Source organism: Poecilia reticulata, chromosome 21 (assembly GCF_904066995.2).
Source record: "Poecilia reticulata chromosome 21, P_reticulata-male-v2, whole genome shotgun sequence".
NCBI lineage: Eukaryota > Metazoa > Chordata > Actinopteri > Cyprinodontiformes > Poeciliidae > Poecilia > Poecilia reticulata.
Window position 1 is genome coordinate 8119823 of NC_088850.1, and position 21265 is coordinate 8141087.

The window sequence follows — 21265 nt, forward strand, 5'->3', positions numbered from 1 at the left end:
AGATCCTAACTGGAGCATCCTGAATTTCAAGAAAACACTCAACTACTGAAATACTGAGTGGCTGCAGTATCTGAGAAATTAAGATTGTTACCTTCTAAGCATAATACCCCAGTGCATTTTAACTCTGAAGACGGCAATGTGCAGGATGGTTTGAGAGAGGAGTGTTAATATCTGTTTTTGAACTGCCAGAAGACGTCAAAGCGCCAGGAAAACATCCTTGTAAGGAGAACATACAACCTCTTAGCTTAAAGTATCAGCCAATATTTAAACCAGATGTAAACCTTTTTACGTTAAGATAAGAATCCTCTTTGGCTAAACTCTTAAGCTGAGATAATACTAGAGTGTTGAACCTGGTGTGAGCAAGTTGTGGCTGTGTGAAGGAATGTGTGTGAAAGGGACATTTTCCATCACCGCTCCCCAAGTCGGGATGGTGTTTTATGTGCCTGCCATTAATATGGTTGTTGTTTTGAAGGCTGCCTTATCAGAATTAAACCCTGATGCCGTCTGTTACTTTGGCAGGCATGTAACATACATGTTAATAAGGAAGGCCATGAATGAGGGCCAGGAATAGTTTCAAGGCTTTTTAAAGTCAGCAAAAAGTGAAGGGACACACACAGTTTTCAGTCTCATTCAGACTCCACCCATAACATGAGGTCAGCACTAGATTGTAGGCAGTAATTGCTGCTCAGGTAAGAACGTAGTAATCAGATGGCTCACAAACAGTCATTTGGAGCTTCACTGTCCCAATTATGTGTTCTTAGAACTGAATGGCTTACTTTTTAAGACAAGTTAATGGTACTGGCAGGATCAGACAGGTAACCACCTGTACGTGGAAAGGGTCTGTCAAAGGTAATGAACATGCAGCAAGCCCGTGTGTCGCGTATCAGCTTCTTGAAAAACATTGTACTGCCGACTCCGCAGAAAAGGATTTCACTGGAAGCCAGTGAGGGCAAACCTATGGTGACCATAAGGAATGGAGCTGTGGAAATTAATACTAGGGACCATCTTAGACCTTCCAACAGCAAACCACCCACAAACGTAGTTCGTAATTGTTTAGTGAAAAGAAAATTATGCACCTTTTTAAGTCAATAGTTGGTGGACTGTTCCTTTTAATTCTATAAATTTCTATTTATATTGCCATTTTGTAAAATGACAGCACATTTTACAAACACGTGCCATGCCATGTGTTAGGTGGAGATTGTTAATAATGTCATGACAAGAAAGTAGACATTTGACTATGATGACGGATAAAAATGGAGTAAATGCAAGAGGATCAATAAGATGACAGTCAGAAATGAAGAGTAATTCTTTTACACTACCAAGGGAACCAAGTCTTTATGTATTATAGAAAACCATGTGTGTCTAATATTCTTGAATATACTGAGCAATTGAGATAAAAAGATAAATGAAGTGATGTGACTAGTTAAAGCAGGCCTGAGGAAGTTAATCTAACTGGTGAAATATTTCCTCAGTGAATATATACATGTATATATTCACTTTTAATAAAAACTGTGTGCCATGCCATGTGTATATTCAGCAGTGTTTGCTTTATCTAAGCATTTGCAATATAACTACCATATTATTTATTTTTGTTTATGTTTAATTTTCTTCTCATATTTTTCAAAAGGACGTATTTGTCATTTAAATTGTAATCTCAATTCATTTTTTTAACAAAGCGGAGTTATTACGTGATTGACCTGGAGGAGGCGCTGTGGTGCTATGGTTGTTGCCAAGGAAACGACTCACAACAACCGGTGCAGCTCCACCAACGGCAGCAGCAGCAGCCACAAATGTCCTTTTTGTGCTCGTAGCTGTCGGACGCGTCCCGTTCAGACTGAGTAGGAAGTTGAGGAAGTTTTTCAGTTTATCTCTGCATGAATAAAGCTGGACAATTAAACAACGACTTTGTCTTACTACAAGCTCAAGAAGCTCGCTGGTATTCAGGAGGTGAGTCACCCAATCTTAAAACATCTTTACGGGACAGCTGCCGTCCTGTCGTGCAGAGTTAGCGGGACAATGCTAGGTCTCCTCCGCTATGCTAGGTCCCACGTTGGCGCAGAAAAGTAAAAATAAATCTAAACATACGTTTAAGACGAGCAGCTTATTTTCAGTGAGTTTTTTTTTTTTATATGTTGACCAAAGCATAAGTTTACCTCAGGTCGTATTTTATAACAATTACTCCAACAAGCAACTAGTTGTTAAATCACAGAACAATTTCAGATGAAGCAATATTACAAGAACAGAAAGTTTGTCACAAGAACTCGAAGGGTATAAAATAGTATAAAAAACTATAAAAAATTATTGTGATGTCAAAGTTTAGTTTCTTCTCTCATAGTAATGATTGTTTACACAGCCTACTTTTTAATATAATTAATAACAATATTAGATGTCAGTTATCTTTTTATAACTTATTTTCTCCATCGATTTTAATTTCTAACCTCTTTGCTGGTATGTCATTCGGTTTCTTATTTACTTTATTTATGTTTTACTAAGAGATTAACACTATTTACTAAATCAATCAAAACCTGTAACAATGTTTTACAGAGATTGAAAGCATACGGAAAGAAAAACTGGAGATGATTAAACCAAGACAAAAAAACAGGAACATAAAACAGATGAGTAGACAATTCTGTATTTTAGGAGGAAAACATTGGAAATTAGTATTTTAAAAAAAAAAAACTATAAAAAGAGTAAGGGTAATAATTCCAAAATAATCTAAAGTAATCACAAATATGATCAAATTAAGTACTTGTAAATAGCTAAATAGCTTGTTTTGACATTTTTGCTGTTCTTGTGCATGTAAATAAGGTGAATAAAAACAGTGGTTTATTTTAGGAATTTAAATGTTTGTCATTTGATTCTGGTCTCAGATCATGAGAGCACCTTTTCCCATGTGTTTTGCCGTGTTTCCCACATGCCTGATGGGAACGTGCCTTGATATGATATTTTAGTCTCATACAAGATTAAAATATGTAGTCTTGCATGAGCTCATGCAGACAGATTTTATTTACATTTTTATTAGCTTTTGTTATCTCATCCCATACACCTTGTGATACTATTTGACCACTTAACATATGGCATAACAATTTCTTATTGTATTTCACAGACATTTATGATTATAATTTCTGAAATTCTGCACAGGACTCATTGCTTTTGGCCCAAATCTTTCTTCGCAGTGTGTGTTTATGTTGGTGTCACTTCTACCTTGGCGGATCTCTCTCTCTCTCTCTCTCTCTCTCTCTCTCTCTCTGTCTCTCTTTCTCTCTCTCTCCCTTCGCAGCATCCCTCCCAGGCCTTCTGTGGCCACCGAAATCCCAAGCTTAATTAAGCCCACGAGAACAGATGGCCTCCTGGCAGTCTCTGCTGTTTGTCAGCAGTACCTGGCCACACTAAATACTGCTAAATGCCTCCGTAGGGGAGGGGTTTAGTAGACGCGGTGACAGACGTACCCGATGTTATTAGCTCTAAAGATTTGCTGTAAAATAAGGCCATTTAATTTTGGGGAATGTTAGTGATTTTGGCACACGAGCTAACCAATCACAAGATAATTCTGTTTTCTTCTTCTTTGCACAAATTGACCTAAAGGAAGCCTCACATCAACGTGCCTTAGTCAGACTCTCAAATCCAGATTTGTGTGTAGTATCCCTTAAAATAGGCCCTAATCTATAAAAGTCACAACAGTGGTCAGTCAAGTAGTGATAACTACAACGTGGTGGAAAGTTGGGAACAAGCATGGCAAAACAAATGGCTGGATAAGGCTACAGAGGAGAGAATTAAAGGTGATGGAGGCCAGAAAGTACTCTCTGTTCTTACCATGATTAGTGGACAAATAAGAGTAAACTGGAGTAAGACTTGATCTTAATTAGTTGTGGGACTTTATTCAAATTTTTAATCAAGTTAATTGGAGGGTCTGTAATTTAACCCCTACATTGCCAAAATGAGCATCATTTTTGTTTATTGCTGTTGTGGACGTTGCTTGTGCGCCACAGGCGTACTATGAACACGTGAATGCAAAGATTTGGCTCGAGACTTTTGCAGGTATATAAAAATGTGATTAATTGCATTTTTTAAAAAAAATTACATGTTAAAATTTAATCAAAATTAACATGTGCCCTTTTTAGGAAATCAACAGCATTCAAGAAAACATTGAATCCTCTTCAAACACATCGATATCTTCCCAACCATCCCTGTTTCTGAAAGTTTTCAATCTCATGCTTAAGGTGGAGAGAGAAAGTAGCAGCAGCCTTTTATAAATAAACCTTAGTTACTTACTTAGTAATGCATTCCTGACGTTTCAGTCTGAGTTTGTTGTGTAAACTGTGTTCAAGAAAAAAATCTGTTGTTGTGTTTGTATCCCAGGACATCACAGGAACAGAACAAAGGACAATATCCCACAATGGGGGTCTTGTGACTCTTAAGTTCAGCAGTAGTTCCTCATAAAGCTCCAGCAGACCTCAGGAAAGGCTGGGGTGGTTTGAACTGTACCCTGGTGCAACAGGGATGATTGCATCCCGTACAAATGGTTATGTGCAAGAGGCCTCCGCTCCGGCCGTGAGCCACAGGGAGCGGGCTGTGGACTGTCCGGGGCAGGAAGGCAGCCTCAACAAATCCCCACACTGCAGCTCCCACATGGAGAGGATCCAGCATTACCAGGAGGAGCTGAGGAAGCGGCGGGAGGAAGAGGGCAAGGGGAGGCATGACATCGATCCCAACGCTTCGCTGAGGCTCAAGAAGCTGTCAGAGAACCCAAAGATCGGCATTGACAATCCCACCTTCGAGGGGAAGGAAAAGGCTACCAATAAAGTGACCTGCCTAGATCCTGTGGTGGGTGAGTACCGTAGGTTAGAGCAGCAGTGATTGTTGGGATGTTTTCGAGAGGGTTGTAGAGGTTAAATGAGGAAGGAAGGAAGGTTTGAAAGGAAAAGAGTCATGGAGGTCAGGGAAGAATAGAGGCTTTACGAAAAAATCTGTGAAAACAAAAGGAGCCAAAAACAATAACCAGTGAATAGGCAGAGCAGAAGCGGGGGAGGGGGTCTGTGTTTTATTGGCTATCTGAGAGTCCCACTCTTTATTTTAAACCACATTGTTCTAGGACAATAAAGGATGGAGGAGTCATATATTTAGGAATAACCTTTTAGGCTGAGCCAATCCAATGCTTTTTTTTTTTTTTCATGAAAGGCGATAATTTGATGAGAAGCAGCTTAGATTCTCACTGAATAATCAAGTCATTTAACAGCTAAACTTGTTTTTTTTTTTCAATTTAATTAATAAAAAAAAGACGTTTTGACAGAATCTGGTGTAAATTCTAAAATTTATTCTAAAAACTTACTGGAAGAACATTCAACATATTCAACTGTGTAAAGCAGTGGTGCCCAAAGTCAGTCCTCAACGGCCGGCTTCCTGCATGACGTCACACACGTTTTAGTTCTCTCCCTGGTGGCAGTAACAGCCTTTTCAGCTTGTCAATGTTCTTCTTAGGGCTTCATTTGATCCAGGTGCGCTAAACCAGGGAGAGAACAAAACATGCAGCATGACAGACCTCGAGGACCCACTTTGGGCACCACTGGTGTAAAATCTTTTAAGCTTCTGAACTGGAAAATACTGACATAACCATCTAACTTTCTAGCAAACCCTTTTCTTTGGAGATAAACAGATCAGTTTTTTGTCCTGTCTTTTACTGATTTAGGGGCTTCTTCTAACATGCTACTCAAAATTTTGAAAAATCTCAGTTTTTTGATCCCAATGATATTAACCCATAAAAGTAACAAATCCGCTGCAGGTTCTGTCATAGAGATTCAACTTTTAAACCCATAAGGAACACTACCTGTGTTTATTTATTACTTTTTTCTACTTTTTATTAAACTGGAAAAAGTACATGCTGATAATTGATGCCCTTGTAAACTGAAAATGGGGGAAGTTTCTAGTTGCCTCAAATGTAATAACAATGACACATGCCCATTTGATCGCTCAGGCTGAAGTAGGAGAGAACTGGCTAATTTCTATCTTTAGCTGATTGATCAATTCATCGACAGTTTTAGTTTGCTCGGACTCTTAAAGCAAACTGAAATAAACTTGCCAAGGCAAGCTAAAATTAGCTCCTAAAGTAGCTAATTTTAAAGCTAAAGTTTGTAAATTTTGCACTAAAGCTTTATCAGAAAACATGTGAGAGCTTGGATGTCACTATTATTTTACTTGTAGAAAATATTTGCATAAATACCTCGTTATTTCTGATTTTTTTGTTATTATTCTGTTTCTTCCAACATCATCTGGTTCCTTTCTCTGCACCCGTTTGTCAGAACTGGAGGAACTACTACAGGTTCTGAAGTGGGTCCAGCACAGCCTGAGTGACTCTCAGAGCCAGCAGGATGTGGAGGCGATAACGCAACTCCTTGCTAAGGAGGAATTCAGGAATGCCTACACAATCTACAGTGTCCTGTCCCAGCAGACAAGCAGGATCAGTCCCACCTCACCTCTGACAGTACAAGCACAGGATCTCTGCCAGGAGGTATTCAACTATCCATGTTGCAGATTTATTTAGGCTTTGCAATTCAATGTAACTGGGTCCAAATTATTGAATCACAATATGTTATATTTCTGTCTTGTCAGTTTTGTAGGTTATAAAAAGTTCTGGGTCCCAGCTGGTGAAACGATTCTGCATCTGGTCTGGGACCTGTTAGTTTGACTTTGATGCTTTTTTTGTGAGTGTGTCTAATAGCGAAAAAGTGACGCAAAAGAAGGAAAATAGGAAGAAAATTGGAGCCACATGGCAAGAATGAAGATATGTTTCACTGTGATTGCTGTCAGTTGCTGTTTTCGTTTTGGATTCCATCATTAGCACAGAAAATGACAGCGAAGTGAGCCATGCTGCATGGGAGATGTTCAAAAATAACCACAGCACAGTTATTGTTGAAAAACAGAAATTATGATGCGAGTTGTTAGGAGTAACACAGCAGATCCATGTTAGGCTCCAGCTACATGTGGCTATGTTGACACAGCAGGCGAGTGCCAAACAAATCCGATGTTTTGTTTTGTCCATATGCTTAATCTGACTTTTTATGGCAAGCACATAAATATTCTTGATCCATATTTTTAAATCTTTTTTTTTAACCCGAAAAAATACTATGTGATACTAAAACGGATACGTGTCCGATTGTTTTCAAAGAGTCTGCAGTCTGAACTTTTACATCATTGACGTGAGACATGTATCATAATTCTGCACCAGGAGAAGCCAGATCGGATGTAAACAATTCCATAATTATGGAATTATGAATGACATCTGTTCCACTGAGCCACATCACGTTACATATGCGACACTCCCAATTCTAACTTCACATCCAAACAAACTTCTCTACAGGACGTTGCCGTCAATGCTTTACAAAACGTCACTGCCTTCTTTTTCTCTATTAGCTTTGTTCATCTTGCTATGGCAGCCGACAGTCCCGTCGGCTGCCATTGCTGAATAAAATTTAAAAGTGATCCATAGACGGCATCTGTGGCATTTCAACATGAAAAATATGAATGACCAGTGGTAATACGGAGTCTTCAACACAGCCAGCTTGGTTGCAGTTTATCTCCAGCTTCCAGCTAGACTTGTAGTAGTTTTAACTAAACAGTCTGTCATCCAGAGCAGTCAGCAGTGGTAGATGACTGTTAGCTCAGTCATCACAGGACTGATTTCAAAACAAACAGCCTGCACACACATGCAGAGACTAAGTATGAACTCACACATCAGACACAGAGTGTTTCAGCTGTGGTGAAACTAAACTAACTGCCTGCGTTCTGTGATACTCGCCCTGGCCATTTCGTAAACTAATCTCCCAGCAGCCCTCTGTGCTGGCTGAGCAGTGGAGCACACCGCAGGACGAGGGCCAGGATCTGCGCAGCCAGAAAAAGAAACTCCAGCAGCTTACAGCAGGCCGGGCTGAGGTGCAGCTCTGCTGCTGGGGGAGGGGGAAGTGCGTCACCTTGTTAGTGAGAGCTTTGATTAGTGTAATGGATGAACTAAGCTCCGAACAAGAGATGAAGAGGCCGAAGGGCAGAGTAAGAAAAGACCAATTTGCCTGACAACACTAGAACCGTGTGATCTAAAATAGAAACACGCAGCACAGTGGACAAATAAAAAAACATCCCAGATCCACTGGACAGACTTCTAAAGCTAAAAATGGTCAATATAATTCAGAAGGGATTGTAACATTAATATTTGCAGCATTCATACATGAACACACATGAACAAGAAGAATTGATACATCTCTTTTGTTTGTTTTGTTTATTCAAGAGAAAGATCCAGCTTTGGTGCAGCTGGAATGTGGAAATCCTACTGTGAACTATTAGAGTGTAGCCAAGTGAATAATCTGTGACTGCACATGTTCTGACAAAGCAGTGAGATGGACCTGTTTCCCACAAACGTTACCGGCACGCGGCTAAAATGGCCAGGAATGGGTGTTTTTATTTTTTATTTTTAATTTTGAATATTTGCCAATTGAATAAAGAATGTTGGGTAGGACCAATCAAATTAAATGAACGAATGATGTGAGATCAATAGTTGGTGAAAAAATAATAATATTTAGGCGGGGTGTATGGAAGACTTCTCCTGCCAAAATTGGCAATAAGTAACAGTTGAAAAAAAAATTTATGTGTCAGATATTCTATCCAAATAAAATAATTTACCCAACTTATTTGATTGTACAATGAGGCATTAATTAGTATTTGTTTATCATACTCAACAGTGTTAGTTTGACATTGCTACATTTATTATCCATTTTATTGCTAAATTCAAAAAAAGGACAAAGACGAGAACAGAAGAAGGGGAGAAAATGCAAAGAGGAAATATTAAAGAGAATAAATGAATTTATGCTTAAAAAGGTGGCAGTGGCAGATTTATCTCACTGTACTGTGTCTTTGCTCAGGTCCAAAGGATCCTCCAGACAAGTCAACAAAAGGAAGGTTTGGAGCTCAGCGCGCTGCTCACCAATCCCCATCTCCAGGTCAGAGATCAGCGACCCTTTCTTAACATATAATACGATTAAAAGGCAACATAAGTGTGTCTCGCTCGTCTGCAGAGCCTCGTAGGCCAGCTCATTTATTTAGTTAATATTCTAGTAATTAGACTGCTGGAAATATAATTAATGTTATACACGGCTGTCTCCAAAAGGGTAATTGTTTCTCCTGCACCTTCCACTGGGAAGGCAGAGGTCATGGTTTAGCAAATTAACGTCTTGATGCCTGAAAGGCAGCTGTGAAGTTTTAAATGTCCTCTCCCTTCTTATTCTTGACAAGTTCAGTGATGAGGTAATACTGCTTATCATAGTTTGGATGAATTTCATTCATGTGCTCCAGAACATTTAAAGATACGGGATAATTATTTTTGCATATTTGTGTAACTTGATTTGTACTGTTTTATTTCTTTTTGTCACTCATTCCTTATTTTGCTTGAAAGTTGATTATAGTTGGTTTTAGAAAAGGCAAGTTCTGCAAAATATATTTTGTTAAGTTTTTCCTACTATTAAACGAAAATGCAACTTCTTTTTTTATCTTTGCAAAACCGTATCCATCACCCAGATGTAGTTTTTCAAGAAAAGGGTGTTTTTTCTATAATAATTTAAATTGTTCGTTATTCTTTGTTAAATATGTGTTGCATGTTATAGTATTATCATTTCAATTATAATACTATAACAAACATATTTAGGACAATATTTTGTAGCTGTTTATAAAGTATCTGTCTCCTACTTCCTCATCTTCACTTGAGAGAAGCGCCCAGGTGTGTGCAGTTTGCGTTGTTATAGCTTATCTGCATGAGGACTAGATTTACTTCTTTTTACCTACTCGTCAGGACATGCCTGAAGTTTAACTTTAAGAGCTTTAACTTTGCTGGTATCTGTTTAGTAAAGAATCCACAGTGAAATGTCTTGTTTTGTTATTTGCAAAACTTGGGAGAAATAAGTTTCTATTCTTGATGCAACTTGCTGCATTAGTGCAATTACATTTTTGGCATTGATCACAGAGTTGCTACGCATTTTCTTTCTTTCCAGACTTTCCTTGTAATTTTGTTCATTTCAAATAGTATTTGACGTCTTGTATCAGTGGATTTGCAGCAGAATAAGCTTCAAAACTATACACAACATGAAAACTGCATGTATCTCTGCACCTTCTATGAGTTTCCAGGCAATAACTAATAAACCAAAAAGTAATACATAGATGTTATTTATATAAAGTTATATTAAATCAGTAACATGCGGTCAGGGGAGGCAGGTGAGGCAGAGCCTCACCTGTCATCATGGAAAAATAATATATAATAATAAAATTATTTAGAAAGATATTTTCACCCTGTGGTTTGTACTATAAAGTATCTATTTTTCATTTAATTTAACCAAGTCTGATTTTTTTTTTTCTTCAAAATTGCTGAATTTTCACATTTTCCCATTCAAATGCTTGGAAGCAAAGCCGGTGTGGCAGCAGTGAGCTGAGCCTCACCTGGGATTGCGCAACCTCTCACTAACTGCACCGGTTGCCATTCTATGAGAGCATGCTCCTCCTGTCTGTACGTCGCCAATTAAATGGTTAAAAACATTTAATGTATGAACTGATTTTCCATAATTTAGCTTATGTATTTAATGTACTGCGTTTTTATTATCACCAACTGTGTGTGTAACGTGTTTCGTGTGCAGAGGAGCGATCAGAAACGGCAGAGAGCAGATTCGAGGTGAGGCAGGCAGTTCTCATGCCTCATCGCTGGGGGCGCTCATGAACCCAGACATTGTGACTCCACAACTGCAGAGTAAGAGACAGTAATAGCGAGCTAGGCATACAGTAGCTGCGCTGATACAGAGAGCGAGAAAGACGTGGTTTTGAGTTGTACTTTAACGGTTTCTCCCTTTGCTGTTAATTAATAATATGTACATGTCTAAGTTTGACTGAGATAACGGAATTATCCTGCGGCGGCTAAGCGTCACATGTCTTTTTGCCCTCCAGCATTGTACGCATGCGCAAAATTTCCTTACGTAAACAATAACATGCAGGGGGTCTAGATTTGTAAATCCGATTATAATTAAGTCGGTGCCTCACCAGCTACGAACCTCATCGCACGTCACTGTATTATATAGATATTACTTACTACCTTTAGAAATTGAAATATTGAGCTCATTTTGCCATAATAGTTTCATTATTCTATAACCTTAACAAGATGACTTAATCTTGTTGATTGTATTTCTCATTTCAGTATGCTGTGAGCTATATAACAATAATTTTTTTTTACAATTTTTGTGGCACTATTTTCTTTTATTCACTGTCATCAGACAAGAAATGTGCAGAGAGAAATTTGTATTATTGAGCCCAAATGACCAGTTATTATATCTCAAGCATATATTGTCAACGTTGCAAAAACAAGATTGCAACTTTGAATTGTTTCGTTGATTTTATTATATTGTTATTTAAAAACATACAAATTTGAGCTCGTATCTCAATAATAACAAATTCATTGACTTGTTTTTGTCATAAGATTTTATTTTTATTTTGTTGGGTTGATTTTCCATCAGTTTATTATCTCAAACTAATAGCAGTATCCCATTGGGTCAATGTGAGGACAAAGGACAATAAAACTGGGTGATGCTCAAGAACTACTACATGATAACCTTGTTACCTAAAATGTTTTTAAGACATTCTACAAAATACAACATTGTGAAGCTAATTTGTTTGAGGAGTTATTATGTTGTTTGCACCTAAAAAAAAATGAAACAGATGCTTGAATTGTATTTCTTCAGATTCTGTATTTGGCTTCGGGAATCCCTATATAGGAGAAATAAAGTACCATTTTCAAACAACCATCATCCATTAGACAGCCAGGTGAGAAAAGTCCTCAGGTGTAATGTTTAGGCTCAGCCAGTGGAGCACCAGAGGACAGATATTTGACCCATGTGACCGTGTGAACTGCCAACCTCCCACTGTCCCATAAACCTGTCCACTGAGTCAGAAACACACAGCCAGCAGGGCGCTCTGGTGAGGTGTGAAACCCTCTCACGCCGTTGAAATTAGAACGCATTATGTCAGTTTCTTCGGGAAGCAGAAAATTTCATGAACAACGTCACATCTAAAATAGTTTAGCCGTGTAGTGGAGGATGGAGGTTCTCGCTAGACCACTTCTCTTCTTTCCTTTGATTTCTAAACCTGAAGCACCTTGTTTTTAAGCATATGAAATCACCGGCGGTGCTCACTGATGTGTGGTGCTGCCTTTTGACTCCTAAATGCTGAGGGCGATTAAGACGGATTGTGCGTACGCCTAAACTTAGCCTGCATCTGCTCTCTCTGTGTCCCTCTGCTGCAAGACAAAGAAACTGCGTAATTTTCTGTGACGTGTATTAATTGTGCTGCATTAAAAAGTGTGTCACGTTAAATAACCTAAAAGCGCAATCTCTGTCCTGATCTTGGCTTGGAGAGCTCTGTATAAAAAGGATGGCAAGGGTTGAGGTTGAATTGAATCACTCCTTTAAACCTCCTGCAGCTTGTGTGACGACTGCTTTTAAAGCTAGCTTCTGACTTGTCTTATATTTTAAAGGGAACCTTTCATTGTCTGTCTGTGTGTTCGTATGGCAGGCACTGATGCAAGCTCATGACAGCGTAGCGGTGCAGGAAATCGCAGAGGAAAGCGTGACCCAGTACCTCGGAGAGACAGTTAAATTAGTGCGGCTGCAGAAGGCCAGAGACACTCCACTGGTGAGACATGATGTGTTTGAGTTCCTGTTACTGTCTGGCTTTTGAGCTTTTATTTCCTTAGTGCCCTGTACTGTATCTGTCAAACGTTTACTGTGCGTCCGTTCTGTTTAGAGCGGCGTAATCATTTAGTGTCCTCTAACAGCAGTTTTGTGATCGGATGTGTTGCTATCAGGGTGCAACAGTGCGTAATGACATGGACAACGTGGTGGTGAGTCGTGTAGTGAAAGGCGGCGCAGCAGAACGGAGCGGACTCCTCAGTGAGGGAGACGAGATCCTGGAGATCAACGGCATTCCTATTCGTGGAAAACACATCAACGAAGTGCACGACTTACTGGTAACCATTACTGTCAGAATGACGTCAAGTAACAAGCACTTTTCACCTACTTCAATCCATGGAATCATTAAAGGCACTCACAAGTCAAGTCAAGCTTATTTATTTAGCACATTTCAGCAGCAAGACGACTAAAGATAAACAAATGGATGAGTTTTTCTAGATCTATCTAAGACACTAGTCCTTTAATTCTGGAAATGTTCTTCAGGTGACAGAAGACCGACTTTGTAATTGTCTTTATGTGTCTTTGAACGTTCAAGTCTGAGTCCGTCACTACACCCAGATCATTCACACATTACAATGCCATTTTTTAACCCACCTAAGAAAAATACAACCACTAACCTCTCTATCACATCAACATGACAAATGTGAGACGTTTTAGGGCCGTGAATACTAAAGTTGCGCATTACCCAATCATCTTTATGCTCTCAACAGCAAGAAATGCAGGGAACTCTGACCTTCCTCCTCATCCCGAGCTCTCACAATAAACCTGCTCCCCACAGACAAACTGTGGTAAGTCTATTAAGATGAGAGAGTGTGCGTGAGAACTGTCACTGGCATGCAAACAAACACTAAACTTGTTGTTGTAAACCGTCTCCTCAGATGCATGTGCGCGCTTACTTTGACTACGATCCTTCTGATGACCCCTTCGTGCCGTGTCGGGAGCTGGGTCTGTCCTTCCAGAAAGGAGATGTACTCCATGTCATTAGCCAGGATGACCCCAACTGGTGGCAGGCCTACAGGGATGGAGACGAGGACAACCAGCCTCTGGCTGGCCTGATCCCTGGTAATCTCTCTGTGGCATTCTTTATAAAAAATGACAATGAAAAAAAAACCCAACAGAAATAAACATGTTTTTTTTTCTAGTTAACAAGGTCACATTCATTGTTTAGTATTTCAATAACAACAAATTTAAATTTTCAGGATAAAAAGACAAATAATTAGTTTACAAGTAACTGTTCAGCGAGAAATAGGAGCTTGTTTTAATTGAATAATTCCATGATATTGGTGAAAAAGTATTAGTTCCACTGGAAGTTTATTTATAGCAAGATATTTTCCCCAAGTTATAAATTCTATAATCTGACAGTGGAACTATAACTTTATGAATATTGAGAAATTATTTACTTAAAAACAGTTATTTATAAGTTTTGTCTTCCTTCAAGTGTACTAATATATTTGCACTAGAAACTAGACAAAAAATACTTGGTACTTGGTTTAAAAAAAAAAAAACATTTCATTTATTATTTTTTTGCAATGGAGAGTGCTTGAAAATCATGACAACCACCTGGCAGTGTGAGTGCTGCTTTGACCTTGATCCTCCGACCAGATGATGACACGGTTGTATGGAATTATGACAAGTTAGCTTGACGCTAATCTCCACTCTAAAAATATGGTCACAATTCAGACAACACTTCAATATGACAAATTTCTCTATCTACAGTCCCATATGTAATAATCATGTTTTCCTGCCATCCATGTTGGATCCTGTCTTTGCCCAATGGCAGAGAGCAGGCTTAAGTAAATTTAGTGACCTTTATATAAATGGTGTTTTCGCTACCTTTGATGTTATTTCCTCCAAATTCAGTTTACAGCATTCCTCCCTATTCCGATATCTCCAGATCCGAGACTTTGTTCGTAACATCAGTCCTTGCTTTCCCAACTTGCCTCCAAAGGGAGGAATGGACATCCTCTTGCAAACCCCTACACATTGTAGAGGTCTCATCTCCAAAATTTATAATAGCATCTCATCACTCAACGCAGTAAAGCTCGATGAAATCAGAGCAGAATGGTCAGAAGAACTTGGAATACACATCTCTGATGAGACTTGGGATCATGCATTGCATAGAGTTAATGGGTCAACATCATGCGCTCGACTTGGACTTATTCAGTTCAAGGTTCTTCATAGGATTCATTACAGCAGAGCCAGACTCTCAAGGATTTATTCTACAGTCAGTGAAACCTGTGCTCGTTGCCATATAGCTAAGGCAAATTTAACACACATGTTCTGGTCCTGTAACAAACTGTGTAACTTCTGGTCTACAGTTTTTCAGATCCTATCTGAAGCTTTTGAAATAGGCATCCAACCCAGTGCTGTATTGGCTATCTTTGGAGTTCCAGGGGAGGGTATATCATTAACACATGATTTTAAAAATGTACTGGCTTTTTCAACTCTCCTCGCCCGAAGAAGAATACTTTTAGCGTGGAAATCAAAGCACCCTCCCAAGGCTTCTCTCTGGTTGAAAGATCTGACCATGTTCCTTAAGTTAGAGAAGATCAAATTTTGTGTCAGAGGTTCGATCCGAAAATTTTATAAAACCTGGGCCCCTCTATTATTTTATTTTGAGAGACTGGATGCCCTCCCTCGAGCCTGAGGGCCATGCAAGATGCTGGCTCTGATGTGTGTGTGCCTGTGCCCCGGCCCGGCGGCCTCAATGGCTCCTTGTGGTTCTGGCTATTGACAGTGTTCGTCCACCTGTACACTTTTGAATGTCCGTGTCCTGACTCTGTTTGTGTACCCATGGTTGTATAGACGCATGTTTGCATGTTGCACACGTCTTGGAGTTGTCTCCCGGTTTCTTTGCTTGTGGCCCCTTTTTTTTTTTTTTTTTTTTTTTTTTTTTTCTCTTCTGGATTTTTCTTATTTTATTTATCTATTATTATTATTATTATTATTAAAAAAAAAAAAAAAAAAAAAAAAAGTTAGCTTGACGCTAGTGCCAAAGTCAAAGGAGGAATAACATCACATCTAACTCTCGTGTAGTAAACTAGGGTTCCGAAAAAAGCTCTTTTGGATGCTAGTTAGCTGTACATTTCCGCATGTTTTCATATTTATCCTCCTGCTCGTGTAAATATGCTAATAAAGCACAGAGGGAAAAACAGAGATCGTTCAAGAGAGTTTGTTTAGCAGAGAGAAATACATGAAACATGATTAGCTTTTATTAGATCAGTGTCGCACAGGTGGCTTGCTGTGAACCTAATAGGATAGCGGAGATCTCTCTGTCTGTAGGCGTGTAAAGACAAGATGTTAACTTAGGGCACCTTTAGCAGCACAGGATAATGTGTTCAGTGAAAAACTGGTCTTTGCCTTCTTGTCGGGGAACCATGTTTGTAAAGTACTGGTACAAATTACTGGAGTAAACTTGCCTTTTAAAAGTTGTGCTTAAGTGGGTGATTTCTAATGTACCACAATGTATTACTTGAAATAAAATAGATATAATATCTACAAATACATGCTAATAGCTCAATACCTGAGCTGCAAATGATAGATTATTTTAGAGTATTGGTTATTCACTCCAAATGCGTTTGAAGAGACAAACGGTTAACATGGCTCTTCTTTCCTGGAAAGATTTGTGTACCATCTGTCGCATCCAGCAGATTAAAACAAACACCTAGGAATTAATTGTAATTGCACTCTGACCCAGACACTGTTGGGGGTCTAAGTAAACAAAGTTCAGTGCTAAAAATGGAAAGTTCACCATCTTTTGTTTTCGTTTCTTTACTTGGACGTTTAGAAAGTACAAACCAGAGCCTTCCAAACAACTTGTAATGTTAGCTTGTTCACTTTCAGTGCAGTGTTTTCCAAAGTTACTCATGCCAATTCAGTTTTTCACGTTACAGTCACAAACTTTTATTGGGATTTTATGTACTAGATTAGAATACATTTTGTGCGTAATTGTGAAGAGGAATATTCATTGTTCAAAATATAAAACATGGCACTGTTTGTTGCTGCACCTAACATTTATTTTAGTATTCAATTATTATATCAATTAATCAGATTTATTTTTTTTTTATTGGTTGCAAATTTCTGAAGATTTTTCTTCAGATTTTTCCTTTACCATGTTACCATTACAAATAATTCTGTTGCTTTTTAAAATAAGAAAATGCAAATTTTAATGCCTAAAATGCAATAATGCAACATTCCTTTAGTGAATTTGAACCAGGTGAAGCTAAAACTATGCCACTTGAGTAGCTTTGGGTAGAACATTTTAAAACAATATGACTGTAGTAAACATGTGGTGTCAGCATCATGATGTGGGGTTGTTGATCTTCAGCAGGAACGTGGAAGCTGATGGGAAGATGGGCAATCCTATTAGAAACTGTTAGAGGGTGCAATAAGCTTGGGACTGGGCAACACACTTCACCGTCAACAACCTTAAATGGGTTAGAATGGACCAGTCAAAGTTTACAGATTTACAGACCTGAATCTAACTGGGAATCTTTTTTACGACTTGATTAATGCTCAATGTATGTCCAGTTTGAGGGTATTTTTTTTTAGCAGAAGCTTCACTTTCCAGACAGTTAAAGCATGTTTTAAATTTTTGGCAAAAAAAAAGGAAAGCATGAACCTTTCTCCTTCCATGCAAAGCTCTGTGTAGGTTTACGAAATAAAACAAAAACAATGAAGGTTTGCGGCCTTTGAGAGGATGTGGGAAAAATTCAAGATGTATGAATAACTTTTCCAAATTCACTGGATATTTAGTTTCTGTGGATTTCTTTCTTGTCTTACTTCAGGTAAAAGTTTCCAGCAACAGAGAGAGAGTTTAAAGAAAACGACGCCAGACAAAAGTCGAGAGCAGCAAGGTAACAACTGCAAACGTAAACATTTCCAGCAGTCCAACAACATGAAACGAAAATGTGTGTTCTTATCCGCGTTAGGGAAGATTTGGTGTTCGAAGAAAAGCAAGAAACTGAGAAGAAGGAACACATCGACCTTGACCAGAAACACTGGTAAGACGTCCTTTACTTCTTTTAGCGGTTTGAGGCGTGAGCTCGCTTCGGATCGAGTGCTATCTGCACACTTAGCTCACTATCAGTCCTCATTAAGCGCGTAAAAAAGAGGGTTTCAGCGCTGGCCAGCAGCCAAACATCCACCGCTGTTAGCATTACGCCCACACATAAGCTGAAGTTGACACACCTCGTCTTTCTTACAGCAGCTTGTCCAGACTTGTCGTGTCACAAGTCAGATTAGACTTGCCTTCACAGACCGGATCAGCGGGAGCTTAAATGGCTTCGAGGGACGTGCAGTTTTAGGGTTCACACACACAGCAGAGACACCTTTTAAAACAAGGAAACACACACACACACACACCTGAAGTTGCTCATCTTTAAATAGAACACTTTCATTGAACAACAATATTGTAAACAATGTGATCTTTTTTTTTTTTTTACCTTTACTCTCTATTGTGTTTTTCCCGCCATCAGCAAGAGGGTCAAGGTTGAAAGTAGCTGCAGAGCGGGCGGGTTAAAAGCACAAGGTGCATGTTGGGTCAGTGGTGCTTCTGTAAGCCTTCCTGAACTGTCTCCCCAGACTACAATGATGTCCTGACCTATGAGGAAATGTCCCTGTACCACCAGCCCGCTAATCGGAAACGCCCCGTAGCTCTGGTCGGCCCGGCCAACAGCGGCCATGACGAGCTGCGGCGGAGACTTTTGTCCCTCGAGCCGGATAAGTTTGCTGTTGCTGTTCCACGTAAGTCCACACTCAGACGGACAGTTTTCTCTGATTTCAGAGGATAAACACACAAGCAAGAAAAAATTCCAAAAACAAAAACAAGATTTACTGTCGAAGCTTATTGTGTTCCTTTAAAGTTTGGAAAAGTCTGGAATGTATGGGATTAGATTTCAGTATTTTCCAGGTCTGGATAAGTATGAAGGAAAAAAAAGAAAATGCGTCTTTACTACCTGTTCCCTTTCTGGTTTTTGTTTCCGCTCATCCTCCTTGCTTCTTTCCTTCCTTCACTCTTTCTATCTCCTTTCTTTCTTTGTTTCCTTCTTAATTCTTTTCTTAGGACAGAGATCTGAAAAGCTGAGCCTGGAAAAGTCTGGAACCAGTTTTAATTTGAACGCATCTCACTTTTTAACTCTTAGACACAACCAGAAGCCCGAGGATACATGAGCGAAATGGACGCGAGTACCACTTTGTCAGTCGCTCGTCCTTCGAGGCCGACTTGGCGGCAGGGAAGTTCATCGAATCAGGGGAGTACGAGAAGAACCTGTACGGCACCAGCACCGACTCCGTCCGACACGTCGTCAACTCCGGACGCGTCTGTCTGCTCTGCCTTCACACAAGGGTGAATATTTGTTTCTAATGTAGCAATCACTGTTGAGTGTCACGATAGCGTCATATATTTCAAATTTGTGCGTTTTAGTAAAATCTAATCTAATATTCTCTGCCTCGATTTTCCCTCCCAGTCTTTGCAAGTACTGAGGTCGTCCAACCTCAAGCCGTACGTCGTCTTCATCGCTCCTCCTTCTCAAGAGCGACTCCGCACCCTGCTGGCCACTGAGGGGAAAACACTAAAAGTAAGCTGACCTTCACACACTTCTGCCTGGTTGCCTCTGGAGACCATTATCAGAGCAGAAAAAGTGGAAATCTCCTGCACACTTTCAACGTTCGCGCCAGTCGTTTGAAGTGTCACTTCTGACATCTTTTCCCAGCCGGAGGAGCTGAAGGAGGTCACTGAAAAAGCCCGCGAGATGGAGCTGAATTACAGCCACTTCTTCGACGCGACCGTCGTTAACTTTGATCCAGACCAGGTGTTCCAGGAGCTCCGGAGGCTAGTGGACAAACTGGACACCGAGCCGCAGTGGGTGCCGTCGTCTTGGCTCTGCTAAGACGACGAGTCTCAGACACGAAGAGTCTCAGGGAACGAGAAGGTAAAGAGGAGACGGACAGTATTACAGCGACACTGAATTTTCACTTGCACATTTCTTTTTCTTTTTTTTCCTTTTTTGGAGCTTAATTGTTACGGGATGCTGCAGAGACAAGACACTGATGTTTGTCTTTTGTAGGTTGTTTTCTTCTATTTTTGTGATGGCTGTTTAAGGTCTTAGTTTTATGCAAAATCTTTTGTTTTCCAGATAGATACATTTCTATGCTATTTCTTTGATTTATTTATAATTGTGAACATATATTCTTTAGACAGAGAGGTGAAATATTTTACTGTTACTCCAGAAATTGCACATTTGACACGTTTTTAAAGGCATTCTGGTGAAACATTGAGCCAAAACATCATCAGGCAAAGAGTAGAAACAGATTCATTGGATTTAGTGTGAAGTCTCCCACCTGCTGTTGGCGTCTCAGTATCGGTATTGTGTCTCACATGCCTTACAAAGGTTCTTATACTTCTTGAACTTTTCATCATTTTGTCACATTTCACGTTAAATGTCAAATAACTTCCTTGGATTTCATGAGACAGATAAACACGAATTAGAAAATAACCATGAAGTAGATGAAAAGGGATATTTATCATTTGCCAAAAAAAAAAAAAATCAAATTAATAGGAGATTCGCTGTGAATATGAATTTTAAAGTCGTGCCGCAGATTCTCAGTTGTATTTAGGTCTGCATACGTTAAAGTAAGGCTGCAATCAACAGTTATTTTAGTAATTGATTATTCTATCGATTATGCTGACGATTAATCTAATACAAAAAATGGCATATTCTGCTGATTTTCCATGTAACCACTTAAACCTTTTAATACAATATTAGACATTTTACTGCAAAAAAAAACCCCTTAAGAATTCAACAAATTTTTAGAATAAAAAATAAACCATTACTAAATTAGTTGACTATTATTTCTGTAAACGATTCATCACAATTATTCCGATTAATGGGTTCATCCCTAATCAAACACATTCTGTGGTATCTTTGCATGTTTAAAGCTTTTTTTTTTTCCTCTTGGAAGGTGAACCAGCTCCTCAGCCTGTACCAGGCTGTCCTTCGGGGCCGAGTTCTATTTAGCGGCTGGTCCAGCTAAATAAAATCACTCCCACATCATAACGCTGCCACTATCATGCTTACCGTAACTACAGTGTGTCGTGTTAGTTTTCTACCAGACGCAGCAATTTCTCTGTAGCCCAAAAACTTCTGTTTTGCTCTGATCTGACCAGAGAAAAGTCGTCTCAATCCTAAAGGGAACGCTTTAAAACAAGAGTTCCCCTTGTGATACGCAAGATCTCAATGAAGTACATTGATGTGTGTGGTAACGTGACAAAATATAAAGTTGAATTAGTATAAATGCATTTGCATGGCACCATATACTTTAATGGTGCCCAACAGCATTATCTGTGTAATGCTGCGTAATATTGTCGAGATGCTCTTCATCAGTATTGTACAATCGTGACTTAATATTATTGAATCTTTAAAAAACCAAGTAATTCTTAAGCACAACTTTTCAAAAGTGTTAATAAATTAAGATTTGAAAAGATATTTTGTTGTATTTTTATT

General features: G+C 39.1%; 1 protein-coding gene across 1 annotated transcript; it reads left to right on the top strand.

The window, feature by feature from the left end:
- The first annotated feature begins 1721 nt into the window (after positions 1 to 1721).
- On the top strand, positions 1722 to 21247 carry pals1b (protein associated with LIN7 1, MAGUK p55 family member b). The gene is made up of 14 exons (XM_008397483.3): positions 1722 to 1947; positions 4360 to 4828; positions 6297 to 6505; positions 8907 to 8984; positions 12586 to 12705; positions 12878 to 13039; positions 13472 to 13549; positions 13640 to 13823; positions 17549 to 17617; positions 17693 to 17764; positions 18345 to 18506; positions 18905 to 19107; positions 19229 to 19339; positions 19475 to 21247. The coding sequence occupies exons 2-14, from the start codon at positions 4501 to 4503 to the stop codon at positions 19649 to 19651; spliced, it is 1953 nt and encodes a 650-aa protein (XP_008395705.2). The 5' UTR covers positions 1722 to 1947; positions 4360 to 4500; the 3' UTR covers positions 19652 to 21247.
- Positions 21248 to 21265: the final 18 nt, after the last annotated feature.

What these genes read in the sequence shown, in the direction of transcription:
- pals1b (XM_008397483.3), top strand. Translation starts at nt 4,501, where the DNA reads ATGATTGCATCCCGTACAAATGGTTATGTGCAAGAGGCCTCCGCTCCG. An exon ending in TCTGGCTGGCCTGATCCCTG is followed by an intron (nt 13,824 to 17,548) that starts GTAATCTCTCTG and finishes GTCTTACTTCAG; the next exon opens with GTAAAAGTTTCCAGCAACAG. An exon ending in CTGAGGGGAAAACACTAAAA is followed by an intron (nt 19,340 to 19,474) that starts GTAAGCTGACCT and finishes ATCTTTTCCCAG; the next exon opens with CCGGAGGAGCTGAAGGAGGT.